At 40.0% G+C, this 16,981-nt stretch overlaps 1 protein-coding gene across 1 annotated transcript in view; it reads right to left on the bottom strand.

Moving 5' to 3' along the window:
- The window catches only part of MUC2 (mucin 2, oligomeric mucus/gel-forming), a 78,424-nt gene that overhangs the window by 50,072 nt on the left and 11,371 nt on the right, over nucleotides 1-16,981 (bottom strand). Inside the window, exons 9-19 of the mRNA XM_070765192.1 lie at nucleotides 16,313-16,451; nucleotides 14,450-14,560; nucleotides 13,265-13,334; nucleotides 12,207-12,344; nucleotides 10,278-10,442; nucleotides 9,119-9,213; nucleotides 7,752-7,878; nucleotides 4,833-5,088; nucleotides 2,779-2,831; nucleotides 669-769; nucleotides 30-181 (exon numbers count right to left, since the gene is read on the bottom strand). Coding sequence (XP_070621293.1) covers nucleotides 30-181; nucleotides 669-769; nucleotides 2,779-2,831; nucleotides 4,833-5,088; nucleotides 7,752-7,878; nucleotides 9,119-9,213; nucleotides 10,278-10,442; nucleotides 12,207-12,344; nucleotides 13,265-13,334; nucleotides 14,450-14,560; nucleotides 16,313-16,451 — 1,407 coding nt within the window. The remainder of the gene's footprint in view (nucleotides 1-29; nucleotides 182-668; nucleotides 770-2,778; nucleotides 2,832-4,832; nucleotides 5,089-7,751; nucleotides 7,879-9,118; nucleotides 9,214-10,277; nucleotides 10,443-12,206; nucleotides 12,345-13,264; nucleotides 13,335-14,449; nucleotides 14,561-16,312; nucleotides 16,452-16,981) is intronic.

Raw genomic sequence — 16,981 nt, forward strand, 5'->3', positions numbered from 1 at the left:
CTTTCTACTTTGTACATAGAAAATCCTACCATGTGTTGCAGTCAACGTTTATTGTTTCTCCATTGGGATAAAACTCTTGGTTATGAATACACGGGCAATCATCTTCTTCTACACAATTCCCTTGGCCGTCATCAATCAAGCCATCAGGGCAAAAACATCCTGAGATACAGTCAGTCTGAAACTATAAGAAAGAAGGATAATATCCACATGACTGTTTAATAGCAACCTTAATATGATTTAGCCAATAAAAATTTGTATGCCTTACTTGTGTTCCTATATTTTGGGACAGACAAATCACACACGAGTGCACTATTTAAAGTGCACCGCCAACATGGAATCAGTATGGACTAAAGTTACATATGGAGTTGTGGCTGAGAATTTTTCAATTATTTGAAATATGCTTGGGAAGAAATTGTGTTCTCATTTCTACAGGGACATATTTATCTCCTCTCAAAAAATGGAAGAATTCTGTATATGTTTGGTAGAGCCCTTGCTTTTAAATATGAAATGGCCAGTGACTTTATTTCTTGTATCAAAATGGTAACAAACAGAATGCCATGTTGACACATTAAGCATTGGCTTGGTTCATCTCAGTATTCTTTCAGTGGAATTCACTAAAGATAATAGCCCCCCCCCCCAAAAAAAAGCAAAGCAAAAGAAAGACATACGTGATCGGTACCCAGCGTTTGACAGCTAAGTCGTATTGGTGTTTGGTAAGACCAAGAATCATAGTTGTTGCAATCAAAATATGTCTTATTGGATGGACATTCTGAAAAGTAAATAAAGAACTTTGAAGAAAATCTCTTGAATTCAGTCCCATAGTAATAGATAAATAAAAACTCACACACACCCCCAAAAAAACCCTAAGGAATCTGGAATGCTTTGCATCTCATGATTCTTGATAAATGTATTGTTTATTTTATGTTCACTGAGAGCATATGCACCAATGACAAACTCCTTGTGTGTCAATCACACTTGACCAATAAAGAATTCCATTCCATTCCACTCCATTCCATCCCATCCCATTCCATTCTATTCTATTCTATTTTTTTTTTAATGTCACACTGTTGATTGAATACCATACACATAGAAAATGCTCTTGTTAAAATTCTTGTATCACTTTAAGGTAGAATTGCCCTGCAATGACTGAACAAACTAGTCCATAAAATTGAACTGATACCATGGATTGCAGAGCTGTGGTGATGCAATGGTTAGAATGCAGTTTGGCAGTTTGATTCCCACTGGCTCAAGCTTGACTCAGCCTTTCATCTTCTAAGGTAGGTAAAATGAGGATCCAGATTGCTGAAGTGGCAATATGCTGACTCTGTAAGCCGCTTAGAGAAGGCTGTAAAGCACTATGAAGTAGTATGTAAACCTAAATGCTATTGCTATTGCATGAGCCTGACTCCAGTTTGGGACACTGGAATAATGATGGCAGTGCAGGACTCGCAGGAATTTTTTTTCTTCTTTATAAGGAAAGCTATAGTCTGATTAGATTAGTCTGCTCCGTGTGAGTGCACCTCATGGCCACGTGTGCATTATAATTATGCGCACATGTGCAGTGCCGAAAAAGCAACAAAAAAAATATCCCCCAAAAAGCTGAAAACAAGATGGTGACACATGCACAGTGCCAGAAATTCAGCTTCTGTACATGCTCAGAAGAAAAAGAAATTTTTAAATTTTTAAATTTAAAAAAATGGTGGTGGCCATAGACCGGCACTGACTGAATTGACAGCCAGAGGGTCACTAATAGTTTGGGTAAACCAGTCCGCCCTATGAGGAACCCACCTCTGTTGTAAACAGATCAGTGTTTTTCAACCAGTGTGCCGCGGCACACTAGTGTGCCATGACACATGGTCAGGTGTGCCATGGGGAAATTAAACTTGACTCCCCAAACTACGGCCCGCATGCTGGATACGGCCCACATAGGCCATTTATCCGGCCCGCCGCCAGCACTTCCATCCAAACATAAACATTCCCCTCACTATCCCTCCAGCTATCAGTGACAGGAAGAGTGAAGGCACAAGGAATGCTCACTGACCAATCACCTTTTAGGATTCTTCCTGACCATTAGTGATGAACCAATAGCAGGCCGCCTCTCATCCACACCCAGGAAGGTCCCCGCGTGGGCTGCCGCACACTTGTCATTGTGTGGCTGTGCCAAGTAGTTGAAGCTGCTACTCCTCCCCATGGTCCCAATTTCTAATCCTGGTCAGGACTGGAGGTAAATGTTGCCACCACTAGATGAAGCCTCAGCCTCAGCTGGTTATGTCTGTCCTGATAGTGTATATTATTAACTATATGTATAATATGTACTGTGTTAGAGTGCCATTTTGTGTCATTTTGGTTGGTGGTGTGCCCCAGGATTTTGTAAATGTAAAAAATGTGCCGCAGCTCAAAAAAGGTTGAAAATCACTGAAATAGATAATAATAACAATAACAGCAGCAACAACCTTACTCAGAACTGCCTACATACTCAAACATTACGTTAACATTAACCTCTTAGGTTCCTGGTTAACCTGAATTGTTAAGTTCAAGCTGAGAATCAAATTGTTGTTGTTGTTGTTGTTATTATTATTATTATTATTATTAGTAGTAGTAGTAGTAGTAGTAGTATTAACGACAAGAACCAGAACAACAGCAATAATAATAATGAAAAGGTAATATGTTTAGGAGGAAGTGCTTTTATGTTAAAGTCATGTCAAAAAGAAATTGTTAAAACAGTGAGTCATTCAACACATACGTATTTATTATTAAAATACAAAGGTTGATACCTACTGTGAGGGCGTATATCCACTGTTATACAGTGAAATCTTCCATTTCTGCAAACACTAGAAGAAGCAAAAAAAAAAAGAGAGGAAAAAATGCAATTATAAAACAGTAGCAATAAAATTTTTACAAATGAATTGCATTTTTTATACTTTTAATGGAAGTGTATTACAGTGATTTCTTGAATCCCTGAATGGTATACCACTGATACACAATACAATAAGAGAAGGGGTGGCGCAGCAGGTAGAGTGCTGTACTGCAGGCCACTGAAGCTGATTGTAGATCTGTAGGTCAGCGGTTCAAATCTCATCACAGGCTCAAGGTTGACTCAGCCTTCCATCCTTCCGAGGTGGGTAAAATGAGGACCCGGATTGTGGGGGCAATAGGCTGGCTCTGTTAAAAAGTGCTATTGCTAACATGTTGTAAGCCACCCTGAGTCTAAGGAGAAGGGCGGCATAAAAATCAAATAAATGAATGAATAACTGAATGAATGAATACATACATACATACATACATACATACATACATACATACATACATACATACAAGCAGTCAAACTAGAAATGCCAGTAATTTGATAAGGACTGCCACATACTTTCATATGGTTATGATAATGTTTTAAATGTATAACATTCTTGTCAACATTCCTTCATTTTCACAGATCAACCTTTTAAAATAAATGGTAATAAAAGCATAATTAATACTATAGCTATGGTATTACTCTGAACCTTGAATCCTATCCCTTCTTCCTTTGGAGTATACACCAGTGAAATACTATCCAGGTAGTCATCGATTTACAACAGTTTGATTAGTGATCATTCAAAGTTACAACGGCATTGAAAACAGTGACGTATGACTGTTTTTCACACTTATGACCATTGCAACATCCCCACGGTCATGTGATTCACAGTCAGATGCTTGACTGATTAATATTTATGATGGTTGTAGTACCCTGGAGTGATGTGATCTTCTTTTGCAATCTTAGAAACATAGAAGTCTGACGGTGGAAAAAGACCTCATGGTCCATCTCGTCTGCCCTTATACTATTTTCTGTATTTTATCTTAGGATGGATATATGTTTATCCCAGGCATGTTTAAATTCAGTTACTGTGGATTTATCTACCACGTCTGCTGGAAGTTTGTTCCAAGGATCTACTACTGTTTCAGTAAAATAATATTTTCTCATATTGCTTTTGATCTTTCCCCCAACTAACTTCAGATTGTGTCCCCTTGTTCTTGTGTTCACTTTCCTATTAAAAACACTTCCCTCCTGGACCTTATTTAACCCTTTAATATATTTAAATGTTTCGATCATGTCCCCCCTTTTCCTTCTGTCCTCCAGACTATACAGATTGAGTTCATTAAGTCTTTCCTGATACGTTTTATGCTTAAGACCTTCCACCATTCTTGTAGCCCCTCTTTGGACCTGTTCAATTTTGTCAATATCTTTTTGTAGGTGAGATCTCCAGAACTGGACACAGTATTCCAAATTTGGTCTCACCAGCATTCTATATAGCGGGATCATAATCTCCCTCTTCCTGCTTGTTATACCTCTAGTATACCTCTTCTGACAAGCAAAGCCAATGGAAAAACCAGATTCACTTGACTGTGTTACTAATTTAACATCTGCAATGATTTACTTAACCAATGTAGCAATATAGCAAGAAAAATCGTAAAAGGAAGCAAAACTCACTTAACAAATTTCTCACTCAGCAACATAAATTTTGGGCTCAATGGTTATCCAAAGAAAAGGACATACTTTTAAATAGACATTTCATGGGTATAAGGTTGCACTTGCAATATATGTGTTTTATGGCCACCCTTACTGGAGAAGTGTAGTGATTCTCAACATGTACTACTTAATTAGTTCCATCTGTTGATGACTCAGAGAAAGAACATCCTACTGAATTGTACCAAATGACTAACTCAGTTCCCTGAAATGCACTGCTGAATTCTCCATCCAGGTTAAAACTGCAAAGGTAACTCAGCACTTGAGGTTCTCTTGTGCTGAATGCCTATCTTCTCATCAACCTGGAAGAGAGGAATCAGTCTTCACAACATACCAGCGCTTGTCGTCCTTCATGACAGACTCTCCAGGTTGTGCATAAAAGTCTTTATAATGACAGGAGCAATCAGATATAGACACGCAGATGCCTTTCTCATTCACATAGGTATTGTCAGGGCAGCCACAGCCATCGACCGGACTGAAACCTGCCAAGCAGTACTTATCTCCTTCAGAAAGAGAACGGCAGGACTGTTGGCATGTGGTTAGATTGTAGTGGAAAACCTGATTGGCTGGGCAAGAAGTTACTTCTTTGTCTGAATTAAAGGGAGAAAATAATACATTCATAAATAAGTATCCAAGGTCCATTGTATATGGCTTCAGCATTCTTTTATGCTACTTTTCCATCTACCAGTGTTTCTGAAGCATTGTTTAAGACTTATTGTATCGTTATTGTAAACCACTCAGAATCATTTGGTAGAGTAGGGCAGCTACAGAAATTAAATAGAAAATAGATAGATGATAGATAGATAGATAGATAGATAGATAGATAGATAGATAGATAGATAGATGATAGACAAAATTGACTTCTAATAAAAGCATCACTCCAACATATAAAGGCAGGAAAATAGATTATGTGATTTAAAACTTTATGAAGTTCTTCTGAATGTGTTAGGCATGATCCCATGAATTGCTATAAATAATATACCTCAGTACTCCCCCCTCAAATGCAATTTATCTAGATACAGTGATACCTCGATTAGCACGGTCTCGATTAGTGCGAAACGCTGCAACGCGGTTTTTCAAAAAATATTAATTAAAAAATACTCCACGGTTTTTTTGCTATACCACGGTTTTTCCCACCCGATGACGTCATACGTCATCACCAAGAGTCACTTCTCTGTCTCTTTCTCTTTCTTTCCTGTCACTATGCTTCAATCATTTTCTCATTTCTCTTTTTTCTCCCCTTTTTTCTATCATTTCTCTCTCTCTTTCTTCCTCTCTCACACTCTCTTCCTCCCTTCTCTCTCCCCCCCTCCACTTGCCCACAAGAAGAAAAAAATCAACCTCTGCCGGGCAGCTCCCCTTGTGCCCCCACTTTGTGCCTGCCTCTTTTGGGGATTTCTTTTTCTTTTCTTTTTTGCGCTGGCAGCGGGAGCTGTTGGGGAGGGCTCTGCCGGGAAGGCCTCTCAGCTGCAGAGCCGAATGGGGGCGGAGGCAACAGCGGAGCCCGGCGCTGGGGCCATGCGAGGCTGTTCATCCAGGGGGGCGTGGACTGGCAAGTCGCCCTCCTTTCTCTCTCTCAAGATCGCTTGCCGCTTGCCGCTTGCCTATTGCAGCGAAGGAGGCGAAGCAAGGCTCCAAGCTGCAAAGCGGCAAGCGGCAAGCGATCTTGGAGTTTCCCCTTTGCCTGGGCGGCAGGAAGACCAAGGGAAGTTTCCTTCAGCCGCCCAACACCTGATCCGCTCCGCAGCGCGGCAGCAGCGAGGAGCCGAAGATGGGGTTTCCCCTTTGCCTTTACCCCATCTTCGGCTCCTCGCTGCTTCCGTGCTGCGGAGCAGATCAGCTGTTGGGCGGCTGAAGGAAACTTCCCTTGGTCTTCCCCGCCGCCCACACGCAAACTCCACCATCTGCGCATGTGCGGCCATGAAAAAAATGGCGCACATGCGCAGATGGTGGTTTTTACTTCCGCATGCGGTATAACGCGGAAATCGGTTAGCGCGGGAGGTCTTGGAACGTAACCCCCGCGCTAACCGAGAGATCACTGTATGCCATATTTTAGGACTAGATTAAGACCAATTGAGGCCCTACACAAGTGATGGCGAACCTTTTTTCCCTTGGGTGCCGAAAATGTATGTGCATACACTATTGAGCCTGTGAGAGTGCCCACACCCATAAATCAATGCCTGGGGAGGGCAAAATTTGCCTCCCCTGCCCCCCTGCCCTCCTGGAAGCCCTCTGGCATGGGTGTCACAGTTGGCACACAGAGCCATTTCCCAACTTCTAGTGGGCCCGGTAGGCCCATTTTTCATCCTCCCTAGGCTCCAGACTCTTCCCTGGAGCCTGGGAAGGACAAAAACGTCCTCCCCCATCCCCCCAGAGGCCCACCGGAAGCCAAAAATCCCTTCCCAGAGACTCTGTGTGAGCCAAAAATCAGCTGACCAGCACGCACATGTGTGCTAGAGCTGAGCTAGGGTAACGTCTCATGTGCCAGCAGATATGGCTCTTCGTGCCACCTGTGGCACCCGTGTCATAGGTTCACCATAACTGCCCTACACCATGGCGAAGCTTTTTTTCTTCAGGTGCCAAAAGCATGCACATGTCTACTATTGCATGCACACATGTGCCCAAACCCATAATTCAATGCTCCCACATGCCCAATCCCCCTGTGCATTTGCATGTGACCCCTCTGTGCTGCCCCATTCGCTGCACATGCCTCCTGTTGCCCTGTTTCCTAATTCTGGTGGGCCTAATAGGCCCGCTTTTTGCCCTTCCCACTCTCCAGATGCTTTCTGGGGATTCTGGGGTGGGCAAAAATACCCTCCCTCGCCCTTCTGGAGACTGAAAATGCCCTTCTCAAGCCTCTGTGCAAGTCAAAAATCAGCTGACTGGCGTGCATATGGATGCTGGAGCTTTGCTAGGGCAACTGCTTGTGTGCCAGCAGATATGACTCCGTGTTCCACCTGTGGCACGCATGCCATAGGTTCGCCATCACAGCCCTACACAGATCCACAGTGGTGCCCCTTCCATTAACAAAAAAGTCATTAATATTCAGTAAGTGATGAAAATTAAAATCAAATATGGCAAGGGAAGAACTAAAGGTATGATAGCTAGGGTAAGAAATTCTGTGGGCTTCCCTTGGAGCCCTAAGCACATGCTTATTTTGCTTAATTGTTAACCCAGGGCTGCCTTCTTCTTCTTCTTTTTAAAGATACTGATATCAAGGGATTAAGGTTAGAGAAACCATGTAAATACTTACTGCAGACCACATTTCTCCAGCCCCACAACATGACTCCTTTGGAAGCACAGTCTCTTGCATAAGATGATAGGGCAGCACACAAACATTGTTCATTGGAATTACAATTGCAGGTATCATACTTGCAACGCTGAAACAAATAGCAATCAGGGAACAGTCAGCCAAGATTAATAAAGAGGAGTCAATGGATGAAGAACTGGCACTTGAGAATAGCTATTGACAGAATGTAGCACTCTATTCCACAATTGCAATGGAAGCAGAGGTGGGTTCCTCCTTGTTCGGACTAGTTCTATTAAACTAGTAGTAACTTGGCAGCTTGGATCACTGGAACCGGCAGTGACCCAGGCCCACCACGCCCCTGAACCAGCTCTCTTGGTGGTGCCATAGGCACCGCCATCTTGGTTTTCCCTTTTGAGCACATGCAAAAGATGTTTTTTTTGCTTCTGTCATGCACAGAAGCTGTTTTTTAAGCACTGCATGTGTATGTGCGGTGTGAAATGTGTGTATGCCAGCTTGGCACATCAAGGAGTGAATTGGCAGTGAAGAAAACCAGAACCCACCCCTGAATGGAAGTGTAGTTACACAATAAGAGACCCACTTTAGGAATGGTTCAAATTGTGATGGAAGAATAATACAGAGTGAGAAACTCATATTAGGAATGGCCTGTTTTCCCACTCAATCTGCTGTCTTCCATATGAACTGAGATTCCAGCTCCCAAAATGCCTGACTAGAGTCACATCTAGAACAATATTGGCTGCTTTAAGATTGGTAGACATCATTCCCAGAATCCTATGGGGCTGAAATACACCAATCATAAAGGTATTGAGACTGAAAAACACTGATCTACGGAATTTACATAAGGGAGGTCTGGTATACATGAATTGTTCTTTTTCTCTTTCTTTCAAAATCTAAGCTGTACCAAAGTAGTTCCAATCATTTTTTTCACTTATTATTATTATTATTATTATTATTATTATTATTATTATTATTTATTAAATTTGTATGCCACCCCTCTCTGTAGACTCGGGACGGCATACAAATTTAATAAATATTGGAGTATACTACTCCCATTTTTAAAAAATGTGTTTTTAAAAGCTGAAAATAGACTGTGTTGTCTGTTGTCTCCCAGGGCAAACCACCTAAAGGAAAGCTACTGCCTTGGTTAAAGATTAGAACTTGGCTGCAGTGCTATATTGGAGCTCAAATACATGCATAAACACTAAAAATAAATTTTATTGCCATTTGAGTATGCCTGAAGCCACGTTCTCAAAAGAAATATGCTTGGTAAACCATCAAGAAAGCCTTAGGTTTTAGGTGATTTAAATTAACTCTAAAATATCGAATGATGAACAAGATCTCAAAAGTCATACCTTATAATAATCCATTGGCTCAATCACCGAATGACATCTGGCAAAAGGACTTTCTGCACTTTTCAATAAAGAGCACCAGTATTCAGCATATTTTTCTATACCAGAGAGAGCAATAGCATTTGGTTACCAGCTTTTTAATGTTTTTCTGTTTCTCATATGATGTTATGGCAGTATTCTAGTATTTAGGCTATTTTGATCACCTTACAGTAAAGCAGTGCTTCTCAAATGGTGGGGCGCGCCCCCTGAAGGGGGGCTCATAGCGATGTTGGGGGCGCGCATGACCCCAAGGAATGTGCTTCTTTTTCCACAAGGGAGTAGGATGCACACCCTACTTGACACTTGTCCCGGTACCTCCATTGTATTCTCTGACGTCATTTCCAGGGCAGCCAATTCTAAAGAAAACGTCTCCTGAGTTCAAACTTCTCAAATTCATGAGACTTTTCTTTTAGAACAGGCTGCTTGGACGCAAGGTCATGGAACACGACAGAAGTACCGGTAGAAATGTCAGGTAGGACATGCATCTTGTGGTGGCGTGCAATTTGGGGGTAGAGGGGCAGGCGGGCCGAGCTGTGAGATGCATGTTGGTGGATAGTTGGGGGGGAATGTTTACTTCTTCCTAGACGAGGGGCCCAACAGAAAATAATTGAGAAGCACTGCAGTAAAGCAAAGCATAATAGGCATCTTAAGTATTGCATACATACTATAGCTTCTATATTGAAGCAGCTATGCAACTCTATGCAATGGAATCCATTAAACAATGGATATTGTTGGCTACCAGATCATTAGAGGACTATACTTCCTCTGTAGGTTTAATCTCCCAAGTTTTTACTTGTTTGGGAGTAGAAAGCATCATCAGAAGAAAAACATATTCGGTAGGAAGCATTAAGCCAAACTGGCATCCATTTTCATAACAGTAATTGGCAAAATGGAAATGTTCTCTATCTTCAACAACTCGTGGGTTGTTTTGTTTTTCTGAGACTTCTAAAAAGAGAGGTTCAAAGTTGCTGCTAATACTCCTTTGAAAGCCTTTGGGTTAGCACAGATATATGCAATGCATGCGTACTGTTTGCAATTAGGACCAGACTTGTAGACAGGCTATTAATTATCTTGATGTTAGTGGATTTGGGAATGCGTTGACAAAGACCACTAACATCCTTACCATTCTCAAGACTCAGAGAGCAAGGGTGTTCCAACTTATCTTCCATATCATTACAGCTAGCTTGTGCTTTCCAGGAGTTGGCAAAGGAAGCTCCTGTTGCTTCAACCACTCCACCGGATGTTTTTAAATCATCATATTCTATTCCATTGTAATCTCCACAAAGTCCTGTTAATAAAAACAACCGTTGAATGTATTTTACTTGAATGAAACTTGTTTTTGTAAGATCTTCTAACTTATTTATTTATTTATTCATTCATTCATTCATTCATTCATTCATTCATTTATTTATTTATTTATTGGATTTGTATGCCGCCCCTCTCCAGAGACTCAGGGCGGCTAACAACAATAATAAAGCAGTGTACAATAGTAGTCTGATGTTAGAAATAATTAAAAGCCCATTAATATCAAAAACCAAACATACATACATACATACAATGCATAGGATTGTAAAGGCCTAGGGGGAAGAGGGTCTCAATTCCCCCATGCCTGATGGCAGAGGTGGGTTTTAAGCAGCTTACAAAAGGCAAGGAGGGTGGGGGCAATTCTAATCTTTGGGGGGAGTTGGTTCCAGAGGGCCGGGGCTGCCACAGAGAAGGCTCTTCCCCTGGGTACCACCAAGCGACATTCTTTAGTTGACAGGACCCGGAGAAGATCCACTCTGTGGGACCTAACTGGTCGCTGGGATTCGTGCAGCAGAAGGCGGTCCCTGAGATAATCTGGTCTGATGCCATGAAGGGCTTTATAGGTCATAACCAACACTTTGAATTATGATCGGAAACTGATCGGCAACCAATGCAGACTGCGGAGTGTTGGTGTAACATGGGCATATTTGGGGAAGCCCATGACTGCTCTCGCAGCTGCATTTTGCACGATCTGAAGTTTCCAAACATTTTTCAAAGGTAGCCCCACGTAGAGAGCGTTACAGTAGTCGAGTTTCGAGGTGATGAGGACATGAGTGACTGTGAGCAGTGACTCCCGGTCCAAGTAGGGTCGCAACTGGTGCCCAAGGTGAACCTGGGCAAACGCCCCCCTTGCCACAGCTGAAAGATGTTTCTCTAATGTGAGCTGTGGGTCGAGGAGGATGCCCAAGTTGCGGACCTTCTCTGAGGGGGTCAATAATTCTCCCCCTCAGGGTAATGGACGGACAGATGGAATTGACCTTGGGAGGTAAGACCCACAGCCACTCCGTCTTGTCTGGGTAATTGTAATTATTAATAGCAATAGCATTTAGACTTGTATACCAACCCATAGTGTTTTATAGTTTACAAAGTCAGCATATCACCCCCAACAGTTTTACTGATCTCAGAAGGAAGGAAGTCTAAGTCAATCTTGAACCTCATCAGGATGTGAGCAGCAGTCAGCTTGTAATACTGCATTCTAACCACTGAGCCACCATGGCTGTATAAATTTCAATTCCCCATAACAGTAATTCTAATCAAAACCAACATGAACATTACTAGCTAATATTAATGTTTTGTTCTGTTTTACATCAGTTCTTACTTATGTCAATGGAACTGATTGTATCATTGCAAAAAAGTTAATTTCTGAGGTGACTCTTTTTAGTCAGAATGATAAATAAAGGAATAGGATTACACAGAAAAATGTACAGTATCTAACACTGATTTTTTTTAGGCCTCCTCATGTTAGAGTTTTGAATCAGCACTATTAAACACTCCACAGTAGGTTTATTTAACATGAGAACCCATCATTGTGCGATTCTTTCACATATAGAGACATAAAATGGATAAACATCTAATTGAATAAACGTACAAAAATCTTAAAGATTGAGAAATGCACTGTAAGGTGAAAGAGTCTCAAAATAAATTAATAGTTTGGCTGGTATTCCATTCCACTAGTCCAAAGTTGGATAGAAGAAATTCATTTGAAATTTTCACATTTCCTCTAATGGTAGATAAAAGTTTGACATACCTTGGAGAGTTCCCTTGGAAGAATCCTCCATAATGAGAAACAGTTGCATCACTGGGGCCAGTTGGATCTGCATCTTTAGCCCATAATTTGTGTGCACAACAGTATAGAATGACGATGGCTGAAAAACTGAGAAACTACCTGGAAAAACAAAGTTAAAATCTAGTCATTATCTGTGAAATGTAATCAATTTGTCCTCTATCTTTAATGTGAGAGGGAAGGGAATAATAGTCAACTTGGATGTCTTTCTCCAGGAAAGTAAGAATAGTTAACTGGTATGTTGATGTTGTTTCTTATGGGGAAGAGGTTGGAAAAGATAATTAAAAATGAAAGAATCGTGAATTATAAGACATTATTAAGCTCATTACTCTCAGGGATAAGTACCTACTGAATTTATCAGGAAATATATATTAACCTCCCTTTTCAATGCTTCTTTTATTGCATTATTTCAGACCTGGGCAAGGGGCGGGCCTCCCACTGTCTGTGACCGGCCTGCCCACTATCTGTGACTGGTCCGCGGAGGTTGGGGTTTGCTCCAGTGCGAGGATGAAAGAGCTCACCGCGTCTGCCGGGACTCTTCCAGTTCCTGCTATTCTGATGAATCATGAGGAAAGCAGGAACCAGAGGGGTCCTGGCAGACGCGGTGAGCTCTTTCATCCTCGCACTGGAGCGGACCCCGACCTTCTACCAAGAGCGGACGAGCACAGAAACCACACAAACACTCCAGTGCAGTGACTATGGTGCACCGTGTTGCCCTAAAGCAAACAATTAGGGGTCTGTAAAGTGGGTCTGGGTGTTTATGTCAGGCCAGGGTCTGGGTCTTTACAGTATTGGGTAGAACTGAGTTAATTATATTAGTCCAGCCCTCTAAAACCATCCCAATTTCTCATGCGGCCCCATGGCAAAATTAATTGCCCACCCCTATATTATTTGACGGCATCCCACATGTCAATGATCCTTTTGTTCTTAACTTGTTTAATACCTTAAAGCCCAAATAGAAGGCTGTCTAGACCAATCTAGGCAATGCTGGGATATGTAGAACCAATGGTTCCCTTCTTTACCTGTTCTGTATGGCAAATGGATCTCCAGGTCATTCAGTAATATAGTGCCATCTGATTTGAAAACTACAACCTGTGTGAGAGAAAATACAGCCTATTATGTCAGTACAATTTTATGGGGATCCTTAAAAGAGAACATAATCTTAAATGAATATGAATAATCTGTGAAGTGTTGAAGAGAAATCATTCTTCTGTATTTAGAACCATAGAAACGAAACAATAACATTCTTCAGATAGGTATCCAATCCAATGGATTAGGAGAAATTGAGAAATGTTTAATCAACATGGTCAAATCTGAGCAACAGAACACATGACCCCGAGCAAAAATATTTTTGGACTGGAGGACAATATCTGCAAGTTCAGTTTCTGAAAAAAAACTAGGATATTTTTAAAGTATACTGCTCAATAAAATAAAGTGAACACTCAGATAACACATCCTAGATCTGAATGAATTAAATATTCTCATTAAATACTTGTTGTTTAAGTGTTCCCTTTATTTTTTTGAGCAGTGTATATGAATGATATACAGTATAATATACATTTTAGAGATGATAGTTTTGTCTGGTTATATGCCAATTTATATTCAAATTTCTAGAATATATTAAAATTATATAAGCAACATGGTGGCCTAGTGGTGAAGCCACTCGCCTCCCACTTGGAAGGCTGAGTGTTCAATTCTAGATAGAGGCAGATGTGTCTCTCCTAAGGTGCAAAGAAAAAAAATATTTGCTGTGAACTCCACATAGTGGTCAGGAAGGGCATCCACCCAGTGTACATTCAGCTCCATCCAGTTGCTCCAACTCTAACTCTTAGTTGGGGGAAAGATCAAAAGCAACATGAGAAAATATTATTTTACTGAAAGAGTAGTAGATCCTTGGAACAAACTTCCAGCAGACGTGGTTGGTAAATCCACAGTCACTGAATTTAAACATGCCTGGGATAAACATATATCCATCCTAAGATAAAATACAAAAAATAGTATAAGGGCAGACTAGATGGATCATGAGGTCTTTTTCTGCCTTCAGTCTTCTGTGTTTCTATGTTCCTACCCTAAATTAGGAATTGCAGGGTTGTAAAAAGGGAGTTTTATTTAAATGGAGAAACAGATATCAAATGAAATAAAAGGCATTGTAGCTTGAATGAACAGGCTGATAATAACTATACCATCATCATTTTTATTAAACTTACATTCTTCCTGTTGTCGGCGAGTAGCACTACTGTCTTTAGGCATGTCTGCTTCTCTGAAGAAGTGCATGGACCCAATTCTCCCAAAAGGACATGTGTGTCATTTTTAGTGGTCTGTACATATGAAAGAACAAATACAATTAAATACAATTATCTATTAAACAAAAAGTGCTGTGCATCTTATACTCCGAAAAATGCGGTAGATTAGACATGGACTAGAATTCTAGTCCATTAAAAAGAGAAAACTGTCCCTAATTAAATGTTCTTGTTTTTATAACTATGGGAGAAGTGGATGAATTACATCATTTGCTATATGCATCCAAAGGACCCTATAACCATTAAACCCAATTAAATGCCACTGAAAAAGTTATGTTAATTTGGAATGATCATTGGTTTATTCTATAGATTTCTCCATTAAGCCTTTGGGGTTGTGCCAAATATCTTTTGCTGATAGCTTTATATTGTTCTATAGAATTGGTTTATTTTTTTAAATGTTTGTTGTGTGTTTTATTCCAATTATTTCAATTCAGTAAACCATTTGGTTATTTCTGTACTAAAATATACTGTTGTGATGACAATAATGATATCAGAAATTTCTTTTGTAGCTAAAGAAAATATGGCAAGCTTTATTGCACATGTTCTATGTTTTTTAGATAAAAGGTTGGGAGCATTGCTATTTCTACAGAAGGAACATTCAAAATTAACATAACTTGGTACTCAGTGGTTTTTAAATAGATTTAATGATTTTAGGGTCTTTGGGATGTATGAAGTACATGATATAATTCATCCACTTCTCCCGTAGCTATCAAAACAAGCATATTTCTCAGCAAGTGAAAGAAAGGTTCAAATTGGATTTAAAATGCTATGGAGTTGACTTTGTTAAAATGAATTACAATGAACATATTGTTGCTAAGAATTATAAAACTTTATTGAGATTGAATTTGGAAAATGAATATGTAAAACACTACTGTATATGATTCAGTGAGCAAGGAATTTGGGATATAGTGTGATGCTTGAACAATGGGAAAATATATGGATGAAGGGTTTAAAATTTACATTAAATTGTAATCTAAAAGAGAAATGTTATAAGATGATGCATCATTGGTGTTTAACACTAGAATGTACGTCAAATGAATGTTGGAAGTGTAAAAATAAAGCGACTTTTTATCATCTATGGTAGACATATGATAAAGCAAAAATATTTTGGAATATGATTCATATTTTAATACAGAAAATTATGAAAATGGAGATACCATAACTTTTCCTTTTGGGAAAAGAACCGGAGGGGAAAAATGGAACTTTGTCATTATATACAGCAGCAGGACTATTGTATGAGCAAAAATGGAAGGACACTTCAATTCCTATTATGGATGAATGATTGCAGAGGTTGACGGGGTTAGCTGAAATGGCAATACCTACTACTTTGATTAAAAAAAAGATACAGTAGGTATTTTTGTTTCCACTTTGGGAATCACTTTTGAACTTTGTGCTTGATGTGGAAAAGAATGAAACTCTGACTTTGGGTATATAGATTAGATTGATGGATCTTTATAGAAAATGACTTGTTCATACTAATATGGAAAAGCAAAAAGCTGTGATCTGTTGTTAATGCCTTATTCTACTGTAATAAGAGAGTCGGGAGTCAATGCTTCTTTTTCTTTCTTTTGTTCCCTATCTTTCCTCATTTTTCTCACTTTTCCCTCCCCAATCTTTCTTCTTCTATTTACTTTTGTATTTTGTATTTTATAATACTTTATTGCTTAATAAAAATGTATAAACAAACCCCCTTCCCAAAACCCCCCAAGCACGTTTGTAATATTCAATACATCAGGTTCACCTCCAAAGAGCAGTATTTCACACACATACCTTACTCAAGACATAGTAACAGTCTCCATGGAAGGTATATTTCTTCCCATCAAAAGTGGTTATGTGGGATCCACCCTCCAAAGCACAAGTACTTGGACATGGTAACGCCTCGCACCTCCATCTCCCTGATTGACAAATGCTGCAAATAGACAAATGGGGTATACAAATTAAGAATTTGTACTGGAAATATGTGTATTTAGAATATTCCACTGAATGGGTTTTTTTGGAAGTATGACTGCTTGTATTTTCCCTACAAAATAATCATATGGATTTTGTTTTTTTGTTTTTTATAAACTGAAGAAGCCATTAAATCATGGGTGTCAAACTTGTGTCATCACAGTGGTATCACATGATGTACCATGACATTTTCCCCTTTGCTAAACCAGGTGTAAGCCTAGCTAGTGCGTGACACATCTGGCCCACAGACCATGAGTTTGACAGCCATGCATTAAAGCCTGGATAATGACTTTGCAGTTACAGATGAAATTGGAGGCTATATTGTCAGCTGTAAGAAAGCAGGAAGCAAGGTAGTTCAAATGAACACGGTTTACTGCATGCTAACACTCTACAAGAATCTGGACTACTAAGATCAAAGCAAATTGGTGGTAGATAAGAATCAATAAAATTCAAAGTATGCGGGACCTAGATCTCTTATGGGCATGAAGAAAC

The sequence above is a fragment of the Erythrolamprus reginae genome, chromosome 1 (genome assembly GCF_031021105.1).
Source record: "Erythrolamprus reginae isolate rEryReg1 chromosome 1, rEryReg1.hap1, whole genome shotgun sequence".
NCBI classification, from domain to species: domain Eukaryota; kingdom Metazoa; phylum Chordata; class Lepidosauria; order Squamata; family Dipsadidae; genus Erythrolamprus; species Erythrolamprus reginae.